At 38.9% G+C, this 18382-nt stretch overlaps 1 protein-coding gene and 1 long non-coding RNA gene across 2 annotated transcripts; one reads left to right on the forward strand and one right to left on the reverse strand.

Annotated features, from left to right (window-relative positions):
- Positions 1–411: 411 nt before the first annotated feature.
- On the reverse strand, positions 412–4605 carry LOC122335291. Its single transcript, XR_006248950.1, has 3 exons — positions 4472–4605; positions 3942–4138; positions 412–451 (listed from the first exon to the last, which is right to left on the reverse strand). It is a non-coding gene; the product is annotated as an uncharacterized LOC122335291 (long non-coding RNA).
- sh3bp5a (SH3-domain binding protein 5a (BTK-associated)) lies at positions 1232–17658 on the forward strand. Its single transcript, XM_043233115.1, has 9 exons — positions 1232–1531; positions 2330–2392; positions 4495–4623; positions 12311–12475; positions 12560–12690; positions 13485–13527; positions 14358–14577; positions 15386–15721; positions 16669–17658. The coding sequence occupies exons 1-9, from the start codon at positions 1451–1453 to the stop codon at positions 16854–16856; spliced, it is 1356 nt and encodes a 451-aa protein (XP_043089050.1). The 5' UTR covers positions 1232–1450; the 3' UTR covers positions 16857–17658.
- Positions 17659–18382: the final 724 nt, after the last annotated feature.

The following is an 18382-nucleotide window of genomic DNA, read 5'->3' on the forward strand; positions in this document are numbered from 1 at the left end:
TATTTACACGTGCTTTAGTAAATACGAATTATTCTTAACAGCAGCAGGAACATAATGCAAAAAATTCTACCTAATTTAATTTATAAAGTATAAAAGTATATAGGCTCGACTTGAATTATATATGCAATTTAAACGTGGTTATTTACACGTGCTTTATTAAATACGAATTATTGGAGCAACGCAATAATAATAATTAAAAAAAAATAACACTTTCATTTAAGTGTTACAAAATCGTTTCGTAATGTATTTTTTATTCTATTTTCTATGTTATATCATAGACATTAAATGATGTTACACCAGACAGTGTCTTAAAGATGTCGACTGCAAGGTCAGAACTGATTTTCATTCCAGTTGTATGTTTATTCTCATCCACTGGAGGGCGCCAGAAGTCCACTTCTTTCTTTTTTTTTCACTAAAACGGGTCAGTGTGCTCAGCTGGAAACTGATAAACCTGTTAATAGAAATGAAATAAAATAGAGGTCACTATATAAGCTGCATCTACTCCTCTCTTTATTTATATATAATTTTTTATTATTAATAAAATACATTTTTGTTAGGACTAAAGTAAAACGGGGTTATATTGCATGAACTGTGAACTGCGGAGCGTTTACAAGAGCTGAACTTCATCTGAGCATCAGCAGCCGTGTGTCTGTGTTTGTGCTTGACACACAGGTTTTGTTTCGACATCATACACCAACCGGATTAAACCGGGAAGAACGGATGGGTTAGTATCCCGAAAACTGATTGAAAAGGAAGCAGCCTGTACGTGCTGTACACAGAATAAGAGTTATACATATTTAGACTTTTAGAGTAAAAAAAGTGCCTTTATAAGTGTCCTCAATATGTATTATGCCTCTGACAAGGTGAATTATTATTATTTTTTGACAGAGAATATCATTCAAGCATTTCAATTAACACACAACAAAAAAAAAATGCTTTTAATTTAAGTTCATGTTAAAATTAGAAAATAACTTTATGCGATTCAATCTTTTTTTTTAATTAAAGATTAAATCAAGACCGCAGTGAAAACAAATGAAGGGCTTCATACGGCGTTACTGTGTTCTGCAGCCTATATGCATGTCAATTAAGACTAAAATAAAAATGTAATTAAACATATGAGCATATAAACTGTTCCGTTATCTATAGGTAACGCTAAAACGAGCGTCTGAACCGCGGTGACCCTCAGGACAGAGAGTGTTTGCCGGAGGGGGCGGGCGAGATCTCCGCCGCTTCTCATTCTCCAGTCTGCCGGTGTTTTGTGTGTGTGTGTGTGTGTGTGTCGTTTGCGTCTCGGTGGATCAAGTAGGTCATGTTTTCGGATACGAGGAAAGATCGTGCGCTTTTCTTTTAATCGCGTACTAATGGAGCGGGCGCGGATCTGAGCCCGTTATCCCGGACAGAGACCCGCTTTGTTCGGCCAAGCGAGACACGGAACGCGTCTGCCACCGAAATGAACGACTCGGAGAGAGATAACAAATCTGATGAAGACTCGGAGTCCCTGGAGGAAGAGGAGGTCGACCCGAGGATTCAGGTAGGCTGCAGAGCGACGGCGTCCAGAACAACATCGACTAAACCTTTTAAACCGGATCGCAACGCTGCGTTCGCGCGTACGGACGTGGGCATCTTTCCCCCGATTCTTATCCCGTTTAACCTCCCAGAAGTTAGAATGAGCCGCCGAAGTCAAAGCTCGAGCGGATCGTGTCGCGTAAATTCAGCAGAAAGCTTCAGATCGGTTCTCGTTTGATCTGAACGAGGGGGAACCCCGCCGTGATGTTCTGTTACATTGTTGCATTGTTTGGAACGCTGAGGAACGGCGCTGACGATCACGTTTACTTTGACGTCATATTTAGAACTAATTTCCTCTGTAGAGTAAACCCTCGCGTGCACTTCCTACAGAATGTGAAGCGCAAGAATAAAAATCATAAGTCGTATATAAGATTTATACGTATATATTTTCATCTCCCACTTTTAATTAGCGCAACGCATTTTTATCACGCCGTTTTTTTTGTGCGATGTTTTGCTTCAGACGCCCATGTGTGGTACTTGGCCAAAAAGCAATGGCACTTTTAATGCGTGCATCTCTCTTTTCTGTATCAGAGCGCGAGCTAGTTGTGCTAGACGAACTGGTTTTTCGTCCTCCGCCCATGAAAAGAAGTAAACGCGTGATCTTGTAATGAAAACAACATCTGCGTGTCATCGCAGGAAAAGCACGCATTATGAGCTTAATCTCGGTGTCGGGTTACTTCAATAACACTTTCCAGATGTCTGATCGCAAGAGGCATCTTACTGCGATCTTAACTCCTCCCGCCTCGCTTTATCTCTTTTCCAGGGAGAGCTGGAGAAACTGAACCAGTCTACGGATAACATCAACAGATGGGAGACGGAGCTGGAGGTGAGGCTCACGCGCTCGCTTTTCTCTGAAAATGGTTGCGAGCGGAATCCGGGTGGAAAACGTCTAAAAGCCCGGACCCGCCCCCCTTCCTCCGCTGACCAATGGGAAGTTTTCTCGCGCGTGACTGACGCCCTTTATATCTGTTGAGCGGACAGAAGAAATCTGGAATTCCTGTCTCGAAAGCCACAGGCCACGACAGCTAAAGGAGTAGTTTAGGAAAATGTTTGTCATTCCGAACCTGGATGACTTTCTTCTGGAGGGGAAACACACAGAAGTGATTGCCAGTTGATAGAAGGGCCGAGGAACGTTCATTTCCATGTTTTGTTTCAGCGAATTTATGATTTCCTTAAAAACAATAATGTCACGTTACCATGTTAAATGAATGGTGTTGATAATGAATATCTATCTGATATCTATCAATACACACACACACACACACACACACACACACATATATATATATATATATATATATATATATATATATATATATATATATATATATATATACTATTACTATTCATTATTAATATTAAGTTACCAATATAGCATTTACATCTTTATGTAGTTGAGAGACTACATGCACTAAAAAAATGAACACATTAAAAAAGAAAACAAATAAAAAAAAGATAAAAACACTAAATGACTAAAACTTCAAATACCATTAAAATGACAAGAATAGATTTTATATATATTTAATATAAAAATATAGTATATATATATATATATATATATATATATATATATATATATATATATATATATATATATATAAATATATATATTAAAATGTTTATATCTAAAATGTATATTTGTATATTATTTAAGCCTCATTTCGATTAACAAGTAATGTTTTCAATAGTTTCAGTAACCCTAGAATCTGGACATAAGTGTTTTTTAAGTCCTCTTAATTTCAGATTCAGGACTGTTATTTGCTCGCCAGATTGTGTAACGAAAATACTCGTCCATGGTTCTCTGTGCTCGACTGTATCTGGCCTGTGGTTATTCAGCAGAATGATCCAGGAAGTGTCATTCTGTCACAGGAAGTCTAAATCCCTCTGACGCGCTTTTTGTGACCGAGGTCCTGTGTGGAAGGATATGGGTGTTTTTAAATGAGAGCGACCGACCCCGCCGGACGACAGATTCGTTCAGAGCTGGACAGTTTTCTGTCTAGAAAGCGGGGCGAGGATTCTTTCTTAACTGTGTTAAATCCTGAATCGAGTTAGCCGCAGCGGCGCTTTTCAGGGAGCTACAAAAGGCCGATTATTGAGGCGTTTCGTTGCTGTGAAAGTGAAAGATGGATGCTTAAAACTCAGAGAGATTCTGGAGCATGCATTGAGATTTATTCAGATTTCACAGACTGCATGCAATGTCATTCACTCTTGAATATGCCTGTCAGCACAAAGACAAGAATTCCTCTGTCAACGAGTCTCATTCAGTACTTCATACAGTCCAAGTAGATATATTGTACGATACTAGGACGTCCGTGGAAATAGCGTGTTAAACGGACGGGCTTGTAATCGTTTAGCCAAAAATGAAATGTACTCACCTTCCTTCGAGATGTAGGTCGGTCGCTCTCAAACGGATGTTCTGCGGCGCATGGGTGCCGTCAGGGTGAGAGTCGCAGCAATCAACGAGCGACCCACACCACTCCAGTCCATCGGCTGACGTCTAGCGAAGGGAAAAGCTGCACGTTTGTGAGAAACAAACATCACCGAGGTTCAAAGCTTGAATCGGGAGAGAAATCTGCACAGAAACAGAAACATGTGGGAGGATTTCGACGTGAGAGACAGCTGAAGAAGCATCGTTACGGACTCACACGTGGGCCCGTTTCTTACAAGCACACAGTTTTTGTCTTCTTAAGATGTTAACTGATGGACAGGAGTGGTGTGGATCATTGTGATGTTTTTACGCTCATATTGGCGGCACCCATTCGCTACAGAAGATCGACTGGTGAGTGATGCGATGCCGCATTTGCCCAAACCTGATGAAACTCATCTATATCTACCACACACTGAATTTGTGAGGTTTGTGGCATACATTTGCTTGATGTGCTACATGTGCATTTGATTCGCTCACCCAAAGAGGTCTCTGTTCTTCAGGACTCCCGGCAGAAGTTTCGCGCCGTCCTAGTGGAGGCCACGGTCAAGCTGGACGAGCAGGTCAAGAAGATCGGTAAAGCCGTGGAAGACTCCAAACCGTACTGGGAGGCCCGGAGAGCGGCGCGCCAGGTGAGCTTCGATCCCTCCGGCTCAGTTTGTTCGTAGCAATATGCTACACTGGAGTTTGAATGGCTTGGATCTTCTGGATTCTCCCCTAAAGAGTGAACACTTAGGAAAACACTCAAAGTGATATAGTGATTCACTAACGCCAATAGGAAGCGCACGATTATGTAACAGCAGGATGCATCTGAGGAGCAGGTTCAGCGACCGAATGGAAAACATGGCTGTGACTCTCGGAGACGTCCTCGGCCGGGGTTATATTACTGCATCTGTGCGCTTTTAGCTTTTACCGATAGCATTTATTCTTGGCCACAAAGTGAAAACGCCGTACAAATTAAATGCATTTTACTTCGTGACAAAGGAAGAAAATATTAACGTGAAAAAATACCATGCACTAAACAAATAAAAAAGATAAAAACACTAAATGACAATTTATAATAAATGTTTTTAAATCATATTACAGCAAAGTGTATTACACTGTATATATGATAGTATTTACAAAACTTAATGATTAATATTAATTAACGATACTGCATACTTTAGTATTAATTAGACTATGATTAACTAATAAAATATAATAAATACTTTAGTTTTTAATAGAGTACACTGGAGTGTACTACAGGTGTAGAAAACGTAGTAATTCAAGTATTTTACTACAGTATGGTTCAGAATATAGTATTATAGGGTAGTAGTATAAATTACTATAGTGTTTTTTCATGTGGGTTATGATTAAAAATATATGTATTTATTACTGAATCTTGTTCTAATCGTGAACTAATCGTGATTTACGCTCAAGTAGCCGTGCAAACTGTATAAAAAACTAGTTTGCCACCGTAAAAACTCGCACGGATCAGTTGCGTAATCTTTGTAAAACAGCACGTTCCCACTATTAATGTGCGACAACGTTCAGCGATCGAAGAAAGCAAGACGTTACGGAGGAATATAAATACATAAGCGGTTGTTGAGAAAAACACATTTGCCCCAGTTCAACGTCTCAAAGTCACATGAGCGCCGTCCACCCCCAAACCCAGCGTCTCAGTAATGAATGACCTGCGCTCCAGCACACACACACACACACACACCGGCTAACGTGTTTGCAAACAGACTTAGGCATTTCCCGTAGATGGAAACAGCTCTGGCGAGGACCCCGCGCTTGGTGTCCTTCTCGTGTGTCTAGATGCTCCTCAGGCCCACAGCGCCTCAGCGCACAATTATTACAGCATAAACCTAGCATCTAATACGTGCCATTAGCGTCATGTGGAAGAACGTCTGCTGTGTGTGAAGGATTCGAGACCCCCGCTGCTTTCAGCCATGAAATTCTCTATATTATCACCTCGTGACGGCGATAAATCAACACAAATGTCGCACTCGCGCAGTCATAAAAGAGCTTTTTATATCCGGGAGGTGACTTTGGTGAGAGTGCCCGGCTTCTGGCTCCGACTCAGTTATAACGCCGTCAAAAGCCAACGGGAGTGGAGCCGTAAATACTGCTTTTAATGTCTTAAGAAGTCCCTTATGCTTAGCTTTAACTGATTTCTGAGCTTAATAAAAAACATAAATTAAAAAAAAAGAGCTGGAGGCCGTTTTTGCCACGTCTACTAGTAAGAAGTTTTAGTTATATTATTTTTTGATCATCTTCTTTTAAAGGGTTCAAGGGTTAAGGCTGCATTTATAAAACAGATGTATTTTGAAATATTATCGCAATTTAAAATCAGCGTTTCCTATGTGAGGAGCTATCGAAATGCTATTTATGTCTGTGATAAAAACTGAATTTTGAGCATTATTAATCAAGTCTTCGGTGTCACATAATCTTTCAGAAGCATTTGCTGCTTAAGAAACCCGACTATTAATAATTTTGAAAACTATTGTGCGGCTCAATATTGTTGCGGAAACTTTTATTTTTATTTTATTTTATTGTTGCGGCACATTTATTTGCTCGACTGAATGCATCCCTACCGAACGAAAGCATTCGTTTCTTTTTTTTAAATGATGATTTCATTAGATAAACCGATTCATGCCCAGACGAAGCACTCAGACCAGAGCCTTCAGACAGTCAGAAGCTCATATTCTCAGTCTATTTTTGCACACATTAAAACAAAATGATCTGAGATTAGTCACGAGTGAGTAAAACGCCGGCAGGAAAAAGTTGAAGTCGGCTAATCTTCTAAAAGCTCCCGGTAAAACCCGATTCGTTCAAGCAGACGCGAACACCGGTCGTAAATGATAAGCTATTGGATCATGTCTGCAAGCATTATTACGATCAAAAATGACCTTTTTGCTTTTTTGATTCATTCCCGGTCTCATTGTGAACGCTTCATCTAAACAGTTAATAATTCAGGCGTAAATGTGTGCACCGATCTGCATGTTAGCTAATATGATCATCTTGTTACGTGTGCGGTCTGTGCAAAGCCCCAAGCCTTTTACACCCCGATCTGCGTGTGATTAAATGAAGGTGGTCTTGTGTAACTGTCCTGTCATCGCTCCGAAAGACCGCCGTGACCTGTCTGTGTCAGTAGACGAGACAGACCATCAGGCCCGGGGACTTCCAGCTGTCCGTCAGTTAGCGTGCCGCCGCCCGCTTCGCAGCCAATCGGAGCGCAGCTGACCGCACAGATGCGCAGATAGCTCTCGTTCAGCTGTTGTTCTGCATCATCTGCGTATCACGCGAATGACAGACTGCAGCACGTGTCGGCTGACCTCACACCTCCACAGAGTCCTGAAAGAGACAAACACACACACATTATCTGGGACGAATCAAGGTCAGGCGGCACATGTCAGACAGGCTAAAAGTAACACCGGCCTCCGATCAAACCATGCATCATCTCACTTGCAAATGTGGAGCTATCTCTCAGAAATGCTCGTGCATTTCTGCAATATATATTATGCATCGAATGCACAGATAACATTTGCTGCTAATTTAATTCGTGCTATCCGTTCAGGAAGCATACAGCGCAATTACGCACAAGTGACCACGTGCATATGTCCCACAATGCACTGCACTTGACTTTACCTTGTATTTATAAGCCAATCAGAGGTATTTATATGCATATCTTTGGACTTCATTTTTTTTTTTAATCGGGTGGTACAAAATATACGGAGATATTGAGGTCGTGTAGCAACGCAGTAGTATACTAGTGCACTAGTTATATTACTAGTGCATTAATGATGCAGCATGTTGGGTCAAAAAGAAAGAAAAAGAGTACAGTGTAATACTCTAGTGCTCCATTTCTGAACTTCCTGTTGCCTTCGGTGTAAAACTGTAAAAGGCAAACATCGCTGACACAAGTTTTTTGGTTTGTTAAATAATTTTCGTGCCGAATGCATTTTGTAATGACAAGAAGTTAAGGGACAGAGAAACACGGATAGGGAGCTTGGATTGCATGAATCGCGGAGAGGCGTGAAGAAAGAGCCGGATTGTTTATTCAGCGCTCCTCCCAAAGGCCATTGGAGCAGATGGAAAACAGCCGTCTTTGTCTGATTTTGGATGAGGTTGTGGAATTCCTCTGCTTTGCGTTGGACGCTGTGCACTTCTTCATATGTGTCATGTATGCATGAAGGAGGGGAAAGTCTTAAAAAACACGAAATAATCGACCTTCCAGTACCATCATCAGACAGGAGGAAGTGTGTAGATGTATTTAGAAATGTTTAAATAAACACTTCTGCATTTTATCGAATGCTAATAAAAATATGTGGAAGTTTCACGCATTTGAATCATTGTGTCAGCAGAGGGGTCGGTTCCTCGGTTTCCTCAGGTGGATGAAGATGTGGGTCGGGGTGTTTAGTAGGTCAGACAGAGTTTGGGGCGTGCGGAGATGATTCTGCATCTTCAGAGGATGCTGCTGAGCTCATTAAACGTTAATTCGAAGCGGTTTCGGCGAACGCCGCTCATGAAAAAACCATCGGCCTCGCGTCTGACCGAGTTTGGGAAGGAAATAGGTCGAAGCAGAAAAAACATCAGACGCTTGTGCTGCCTGTCAAAAGCATTATAGCAGGAGGGAAACTGAATATAACAGACCCGTCCTCGGTCCCGACGCCGAGAGCTTGACGAGCGCGTGTGAACAGACAGGAGGATGAAGGAGTGTGTCGTTTAGACCCTAAAACCTCCACGAGTCTTCCCTGACGTAACTCTAATCTATCATTACAGTGTTTACAGAGCTTGACCTCACCTTGACCCTGTGAGCGAAAGAGTCTAAAGGCCTGCCTCAGCTAAGACACCGTGACTTTAACTAGTGAAGCTGCTCGACCTCAATAGATACGTACTATATGTTGATATAATATGTTAAAGTTGAAGTACGTTTTTGCTTCCAGTGTATTTCACTGTATCTGGTGTGTATGGGTTTGGTTGTTTTTTAGGTTAGTTCATGTATAGCTTGCTTTTTGGTATACGCTATATATATATATATATATATATATATATATATATTATACATATATATATATATTAAGAGTTTAGATGCAAAAGCCTATAAAAGCCAAAAAATGGTCAGAAATGAGATAATGATACTGAGTGAATGCTCTAAACACATAGTATATGTTCACCAAGTACTTTCACTTCAAATGCACTAAATGCCAGCCTCAAACCACAGAGAAGTACCAGTACTTACACAGAAACCCATGCAAAATAATTCTAATGCATAATTCTAAAGAAAAACATCAGACGTGCTTAGAGGCTTTTGCATCTGAACTATATATATATATAGTTTTATGATTTTCGAAGCATCGCGAGACGCTTAAGACCGGAGTAAAGATGCAGAAAATTCAGCTTTGACCACAGGAATAAACTACTTTTAGCATATATTTAAATAATAAAATAGCATTTTAATATATAACTGGTTTTACTGTGTTTTTGGCACATGAATGCAGCTGTGGTTGGGCAGAAGAGACAACAATATTACAATATAACAGGATCATGTCATCGTGAGTCTTCCTCCAGAGCCGCCGGACACACTGGAGCTCTTTGTGATGAGCAGCTCACTCGAAAGTGGCACACAATGACTGCTTGACATATTATGCATCATCTTTTATAATCTGTAGTGTGTAGGGTGTCCTGCATTGTTCTGTGATCATGTGGTGCACGATGATCACGGCCGACTGATGCTTTTTTAATTAAGTGATTCATTTATTTTTTGTAAGTTTTGTTCGTTGTCCTTGAGTTTTGTTTCGATGTGATGTTCTAATGTTGAGAAAAAGCCAATAAAATATATAACAGCTGCACACCTTTTCAGAAAACAAAAGCGCATAGCAACACCCCGGCAACCACCCAAAACTTTCCATTCATTAAAGAATCTGAATGATGAAGCAGCACGATGTTTCCAACATCGATAATAATCAGAAATGCTTCTCAGAAATGCAAGGATCGTGTGACACTGAAGACTAAAAAAATCAGCTGCGCATCACAGAAATAAAATGCAGCTTAAAATGCGTTTACATAGAAAACAGTTATTTTAAATTGTAATAATATTACTGAGTTTACCGTATTTTTAATCAAATAAATGCAGCCTTGGTGAGCAAAACACCCCAAAATATTTATAAGGTAGCGTACAAATATAACACAATGCAGTTTAATGAAAATCCTAGCTGAAAATATAATGCATGAGTCTATTACTAGCTAGCCCTCGCAGACATGCAGTCACATCCTTGAGTCGGCTGTGGGCTAAATGCAGCTTTTGTTTACTGCAGCACGCGCATTGTTTCGTCATCTTGAGCGGTCAGCTCTGAACAATGCTCAGAAAGGTCAGTTCTGGACACGTTTGACTCGAACGCGCTGCGATGTGACGCCGTCTCTCTCGGCGCGTCCGCACTCGGACCGGAGCTGGACACAAACACAGCCAAACAGCACTGACGTTTACAAAGGAGAAAGCATGCAAAAAAAACACGTAATGCAGAAAAAACTCGACTGTAAGGCTGGAAAACATTGGCGTGATGCAAGCAAGGGTGCAAGAAATTAACTCCAATGCAAAAAAACATTTGCATTCCTGTGCAAATATCGAAACATTTTCAAATAAAGATGCAAGCAACATTACATGAGATACTAAGTTTTGTTTTCTGAAAAATATATCAAAGCAAGATGAAAACAAGAAAACAATTCGCCAACATGGTAAAAAAAAAAATTATGTATTTAATTAGTAAAAATTTTATTACCGCACTGGCAGGCTTTTTTTTTAGTTTTTTTAATTTTCTAAAATGTTTTCTTCATTTTATTTAGAAAACACAAGTTATGTTTACTCTCAAGTTAATATGTATTGATTTTGGAAAAGTTAGTTATTTTGGAAACATAGCAAATGCAAGTTGCATCAATTCTTACAACTTCACAGCTCAAGTAATATATTAATAATACACGTGCAGATCTGAATGGAGAGATTCACGAGCTGCTTTGAAGTCGTTTTTGAAGCGGTTTACTATAAACAGAGCTCCTGTTTGGTTTGGCCGTCTGAGCTGAAATAGTTTGGCGCTAAACTCTATAAACACCGTTCGTCGTTAACTTGCATTGAACCTTAAAAGTTATTTCAAAATCAGAAGGCTGCTGAGGTGGGTTTAGAGGATATAAATAAGAAGTGTGTGATACAGCGGGGTGAGATTCAGCTTCATGAAATATACAGCAGCCTCCTTTATGAATATAGATTTGAATAACATAAGAGGGATCGTCTCTAAACGAGAAGCTCGTCCCACAGAGAGACAGGGACCGCCGCGGTCACATGACCAATTAAAGCTGAGCAGCTAATGCTAATCTGGCTAATCCGTCAGCACTGATAGGAATCACAGGATGTAATGTCGTTCCAGTCTCAGACGTCACTGCAGTGCTATTTTAGGGTCATTGCAGAAATTTCGAATTCGCTTTATTTTATATTTCCCTTTTTTATTTTAATTATTATAGTAATTGTATCGTGTGCTTGTCACTTTTAGTTTTCATATATTTTATTTTCATTACTTTATTTTTTCAATATAGTTCGTAATATATTTCATTTAACTCAATAATTATTTTAAGTAGACTAAAACATGTTTCATTAAGGGGAAAAAAGTTAACGAAAGTTAAGTTGCATTCATTTTTTTAATTAGTTGTTATTGTTATATTTTCTATATTTTCTCTACCTTTTTTAAATTAATTTAGTGTAGTGTTTTAGCCAAAATACTGTTTATCTGTATTTTTGTTTATATAGTTCTTATTAATTTTTTACATCCATTTTAGCTATCTATTCACTTTTACATACTTTCAGTAATGACGCCTTTGCAACCAGTTAAAACAAAACCTTTTTTGTTATTTTGCCAAGGTATCTTTTTATGTTATTTTATATAAGTTCATGTATTTTGCTTGTATTTTAAAACTACCGATTTTAGTCATGTAAGTGAGAAATGTAAAGTCGCTTGAATAACCCTCGTTCTTTCATCACCCAGCAGAACTTCTCACATTTTAGCGCAATGCACTTTTTATGTGGTACATTTGCGTCATCGATACGAGCCAATGAGTGATTATTGACAGCAGCTGTTTACTACTGCGTCCTGGCAACACTAAGGAAGCATCACCCTCACTTATGCAACGTCTCAACATGCGCTCGCTTGCAGCTGTCGTCGATGCATTGGCTGAAGAACACGAGCTGCTCGCTGAAGGCAGTTTCTGCCGAGACATGCATCACGCATTAGTCTTCGGGCCTCCTTTATGAGGTTTGGAAAAACTGAGAGCATGCGCCGTCTCTTTCAGGCTCAGGTTGAAGCTCAGAGAGCCACGCAGGAGTATCAGCGGGCCATCGAGATCCTCCGGGCGGCGAAGGAGACCATCGCTCTGGCCGAGGAGCGTCTGCTGGAGGAGGACAGCCGGCAGTTCGACTCGGCCTGGCAGGAGATGCTCAACCACGCCACCCAGAGGGTGAGAGACACCACAGAAACCATACGGCCCTTTAGCTGTAGACCGCCGTGCATTACGCTGGATTGCTCTGATTGGCTGTTCCAGGTGATGGAGGCGGAGCAAAGCAGGACGCGCAGCGAAATCGAGCACAGAGAAACGGCGGCCAAATACAACGCCGCCATGAGCCACATGAGACAACTGGAGAAAAAACTCAAACGCACCATCAACAAGTCCAGGTGCGAAGACATAAGTCACATATACACAATTGAAAAGGTTTTTTTATAGTTGTTATTAGTATTAAGGATGCGTTCAGTTGATTTAAAGAGACAGTACAGAAATAAATGCCATTCTACTGTTTTGAATTTTTTTATGGAAAGAAAGAAGCAGCACGACTGTGCTGATAATAATCAAAAATTCTGTTTATGGAGCAGCAAATCATATTCTGGAGGATGCAGGAAATTCAGCGGTGCATCACAGGAATAAATTACATTTTAATAGATATTCACGTAGAAAATAGTTATTCGAAATAGTAATAATATTTCACAATTTTTGCAGTATTTTTGATCGAATAAATGCAGCCTTGGTGATGCCGGAACTGTTAAACAACTTTTAAAAACACCACACACTGAATCCAATGACATAACGGGCGTTTACATAATGATCGTAGATATAAATCATGCCGTATTGGACATAAAGCGAAGACTCCCTAAAATCTTGCCGGAACAAGTTCTGTAAGCAGATGTTCTGCAGGGTTTGCGTCGCATGTGCTCACCTCAAACATGTTCGTAATTGGGAAGAAAATGATTTAGCCTTTAGTAAAGGCTGTGAGTGTTTCCTGGAGTGTGTAGTCGGCCCCTCCGCGGGCCCCGCTCTGCTGCGTGTCGATGGCTTGTGGATGGAGGCGTAGTTCAGGGTGATGTGTCTCTAACGGGTTCCAGATGTGCCTCTGCTGCTGGAATGCTGCTGTTGCCATGGAAACCGGCTCTGACACTCACTCTGCTCCAATCTTTCTCTTTCTCTCCCTCTGCAGGCCGTACTTTGAATTAAAGGCCAAGTATTATCTACAGCTCGAGGTACGAAATACGCTTTTATTTTGCACAAAAAAGAACATTTCGTTAATGTTTCCAGTTTTACAGAGAATAAGGCCAGTTTTAAAGACAAAATAATATATAATTTAATCTGAATTTCGTTAAAATTGCAACGATTTATGCACTATTTTTTTGTACTGAATATATTTTGATGTTTATTGATCATTGCATTACAGTATTTTTAGTACTTTATGTGCTTCAATTTAATGTAAATATAAGTGAATGTTTTAGAAAATACATTTCAAATAAATCAATAATGTTTTAATATATTTTAGAAAATAAAAATAAAGTACATAATGCAGTAACGAGAATCACATTCAAAATTTTGGAAATTACTAAATAAATAAATAAACCATTCAGACACATTAAATACAATTTGTATTATTAAATATTGTAAAATATTATTTAATACAATTAAGTATTATTTTTGTATTATTTTTATTAAGTGTATATATAATTAAAAATATATATATTTTGCAAATATTTACATAGTAAATTTAAATATATAAAAATATGTTGTTGTTATTATTATGTTTTAATATATTTTATATTTTATTAAAAAATTTAATACACTTATGAGAATCTCAACACTATTAAAAATTGGTAATTTCACGCAAACATGCAATGGTAATTAAAATAAAGTAAAAGTCAAAATACATTTGTTTGAAATTTCAGGATAAAATATGCGTTTTTACTTATTTGTAGCATTGCATTAATGCTCTTTTTAGAAACACAAACTCACATGTGGATTTGATCAGATTTTGATCATAACTATTTGTGACCTGTCCTCCGCTTCTCCTTGTCCTCCCATACAGCAACTAAAGCGGCGTGTGGATGAGCGTCAGACTAAACTCACCCAGGCCAAAGCCGAGTATCGCGCGGCCCTTCGTAACCTGGAGACCATCTCAGACGAGATCCACGCGCGGCGCCGCCTGTCCGCCATGGGGCCCCGGGGCCGAGGCGTGGGCGCTGAAGACGACGGGGCCGCCGCCGATGACATCGCCAACTTCAAAATGGAGTCTGACGGCATATCGAGTAAGTGAGATCACACATTACTGCTGAGACAGACTTGATTGTAATTCAGAGTGAACGTCTCTCAGTTTGATTTAGCTTCAACTGTGCCAGCTTTAGACGGGCAGAAATGGCCTCTGAGCTAATACAGCGGCACATTATCGTCTTCGTGTTCGTTAAAAGAAATTTTGCATATTAAAAAAATTTTATATTGTATAAAAATGATTAACATTTCATGTATGATCAAAACATTTAAATAATACTAAATTATATTTATATAACATATTTATATAGAAAATAATACTTATTTATATAGAGAAAACGAATGCTAGTTTTAAAATAATTAAATTATTTTTTTTATTGCGAATGATCATTCGCATGACAAATAAAAATGAGTTACAAGCTTCACTACGATCTCATTAAAATCAGTACTGTAATCTGAATTAAATCATATTTTAGTTCAATGAAATCATCGTGGAAGTACTCGTTGTACGAAATTTAACTTCTTGATTCGACTATATTAACACATTGCATTACATATCATTTACAAATGCGATGTTTTATTTATATTTACATGTTAAACTATTATAGCCGGATGCAAACGTATTTCGTAATCGTTCAACTTTACGCATTTAAAGGCATAGTTCACCCAAAATGAAAGGTTTTTAAAAAAACGTATCCGAGCTTGATAATGCTGTTGGATGGTGGCCATCATAACATTTCTATTTTTTTAATTCACTGCCGTCCGCTGTGAACGAAGCTCTGTATAAACCGCCTGAGCGCTCATCTACATCTACGTTCATGACAGTGAAGGTCTGTGTTTGTTGTGCAGTGATGTCCGTGAGTTTGGAGGACAGCTGTAACGGCTCACCGTCAGAAGACGATCCTGAGACCCGGTCCACCTGCAGCGTGAGCTCCACGTCTGCTCCCCTCGACCTGCCCTGCCCCTACACCTCCTCCTCCTCCTCCTCGTCCTCCTCCTCGTATCCTCTGCTCTCTTCCTCCTGCCCGTACCCTTCGTCTTCCTCCTCGTCCCTCTCTGCGTGTCCTGACCTGCTCCAGCTGCCGGGCTCGGGCTCTCTGGAGGGCTTTGAGCAGGTGTCTCCGGTGCTGGGCCCTCGTAGTGAGTGCAGCGGGGCCTCGTCGCCCGACTGTGAACAGGAAAGAGGTGAGAGACAAAACACCTTGAACTCTCACAACTGCATGGAGTAATAAAGTTACAGGCCTGCTTTCTTTTTTTTTCTTTGGCCATATTGTCAGTGTTAAAGAAATGCTCTTGGTTCAAGTTAAGATCAGTTTTGTGGCATAATGTTGATTTTCCACTAAAGTCAAACAATAACAAAAAAAAAAAAACACTTCTAAATATCTGAAACTGAAATTAAAAATTAATATTTAAAAACTAATACTTTTAAAATAAACAAAATCTGTCTTAACATAAAGATGACAAAAACACAACACAACTTAATGTAGAAAACATAAAAAATACAAATTTAAGATATGAATAAAAATAAGTAGTTTACTTATTATACTAAAATAACACTGATGTAAAAAAAAAAAAAAAAAAAAAAAAAAATTCTATATATATATATATATATATATATATATATATATATAAATACAGTATATAAATAAATATATATATATATATAAATATATAAATATATAAAATAAATAAATATATATATATATATATATATATATATATATATATATATATATATATATATAAATAAATAAATATATATATATATATATATATATATATATATATATATATATATATATATATATGAAAATGAGGGAAGAGTATTTTTCTTTTTGGTGGTGGTGGTAATCAAAATTATGCCACAAATACATTTAAAAGAATAACATTTTTAAAGCTTTTGTTTATTAACTGGTGTTGAATCATAAGGAAATTAATATAGACGACTTTAAATTTTGTCCAAAATGTATGCAATAAAAAAAATATTTACACTCTTTTGAATTTGATAAAACCATTAAATTGAAACACAGAATGCAACTACACATTTAATCACATATAACACATTCAAAAGGGCCCTACATTAGTTCTGCGTGAGCAACAGGTTCTCACGCGTTCTTCACGTTCTCTGACAGGTGAGAGAGCGGAAGGAGCAGAAGTTAAACCTGGCTCTTCAAACAACATCAGCAGCCGGAAAAGCTCACGCCTGGAGAAGAGCCTGCGCAGTTTATCTCTCCAGACCGCAGACGACAACGACACAGACGCTCATCCCTTCACTGTGACCTCAAACGCAGCGGCGGCGCTGCTTCTCAACAGTGTTTAAACCCCAGGGGCCAAAGCGGGGGTCAAAGGAGCCATCGTGAGACTGTTATCCTCTCAGTGTTACAGAGAGCTCATCTCAGACTGGTCTGAACCCAGAAGAACCACAAAGTATTAGAAGCGTCATGCGGACATCAGCTATGAAGTGACCTATCATCACCGAGCGGATGTTCTCCGTGTCCTCCTCAAGTGTGTTGTTCGTATTTTCTGTCTTTTGCCTTTGCGTCTCACTAGCTGATTCAAAACTGGCTGCATTTTGGTGAGTTAGATTGGATGCAACCACTGATTGTGTAAATGAAGATCGGCTTTGTGACGCCAGCACTTGTTTTCCTGCCATCTACTCTATGTTTTCCTCTCCACGGGTCGTAGCGTAAAGAGGGACTCGTGTGGTTCAAAGCTATATATTTATACTCAACGTTTAGCTGGTTATCCTGATGTTATCGACGTGTTTTCATGCCAGGAAGTTCTTATTTGTGTAATAAACAGATGCTCACAGCACGGGTCTCTTTTCAACGTTACGATTTTACACAGAACAGAACAAAACACGCTCTTGAGATCTTACCGGACCTCATGAACAAGGCCTCGGTCTCCAACAATAATGACTGAATTTCACGGAACAGAAAAAAGAAAATAATTACAATTAAGAAATTGTAATAAATGATGAAAACAAGGAAAGGAAACATTCCATCTAGCGTTATGAATGGGTTTTAAAACGTGTTTTATTACAGTGTATGTATAAACACAAAAATCAAAGAAATAAAACATTAAAATAAAGACATAATAAACACCTTAAGGGACTGTAAAAATTGTTTTGGGGTTGTTTTTTTGTTTTATCACTCATTTCTAATGCATTATTTTAAAAATGTGCATAACAAGGCCATTCATTCGAAAAGGGCTTGTTTTCCACCAGGTGGCAGACATCTTCCACTTAAGCCTAGTAGGCCTATATTTCTATGAATTAACTCCAAGCCAGTTAACATGGAAAGGGGATTTTAAGTTAAGGCTATAGCCCCAATTTGTCAACCTTTAACCCAAAAATAATTAGGACCAAATGAGAACGGGCTTATCGGGACCACAGGAGCCCCTCAGCCCCTTTTACAACTGTGGCCAGTCTGTATCTATAGAGCTGTACAGGAAGGTGAGTTACAGTTTTACTCTAATGTTTCAAAATAATGTCATGTAAAACAGTAAGAACTGAATGAACTCACTGGGTCATGTCTCGTTTGTGATGAAACTTCCACCACAGGGTGTTGGCAAAGCACATTTTAGTTTAAAGGAACACTCCACTTTTTTTTACAATTTTAACATTTTTAAATGCATTCAGTTGTTCTCCAGTTGCTCTGGCGATAGCACTTTTAGTACAGCTTTGCATAGATCATTGAATCTGATTAGGCCAGAAGCATCTTGTTTAAAAATGAGTTTAGATATTTTTCCTATTTTAAAACTCTTCTCTAGTTACATTGTGTTCTAAACTGACAAAGTTGCCGTTTTCTGAGCTGATATGACTAGGAGCTATACTCTAATTCTGGC

The sequence above is a fragment of the Puntigrus tetrazona genome, unplaced genomic scaffold, assembly GCF_018831695.1.
Source record: "Puntigrus tetrazona isolate hp1 unplaced genomic scaffold, ASM1883169v1 S000000746, whole genome shotgun sequence".
NCBI lineage: Eukaryota > Metazoa > Chordata > Actinopteri > Cypriniformes > Cyprinidae > Puntigrus > Puntigrus tetrazona.

Coding starts and splice junctions, on each gene's coding strand:
- sh3bp5a (XM_043233115.1), top strand. CDS start 1,451: ATGAACGACTCGGAGAGAGATAACAAATCTGATGAAGACTCGGAGTCC. Junction 12,476..12,559: donor TCAACCACGCCACCCAGAGG/GTGAGAGACACC, acceptor TGGCTGTTCCAG/GTGATGGAGGCGGAGCAAAG. Junction 14,578..15,385: donor GGAGTCTGACGGCATATCGA/GTAAGTGAGATC, acceptor TTTGTTGTGCAG/TGATGTCCGTGAGTTTGGAG.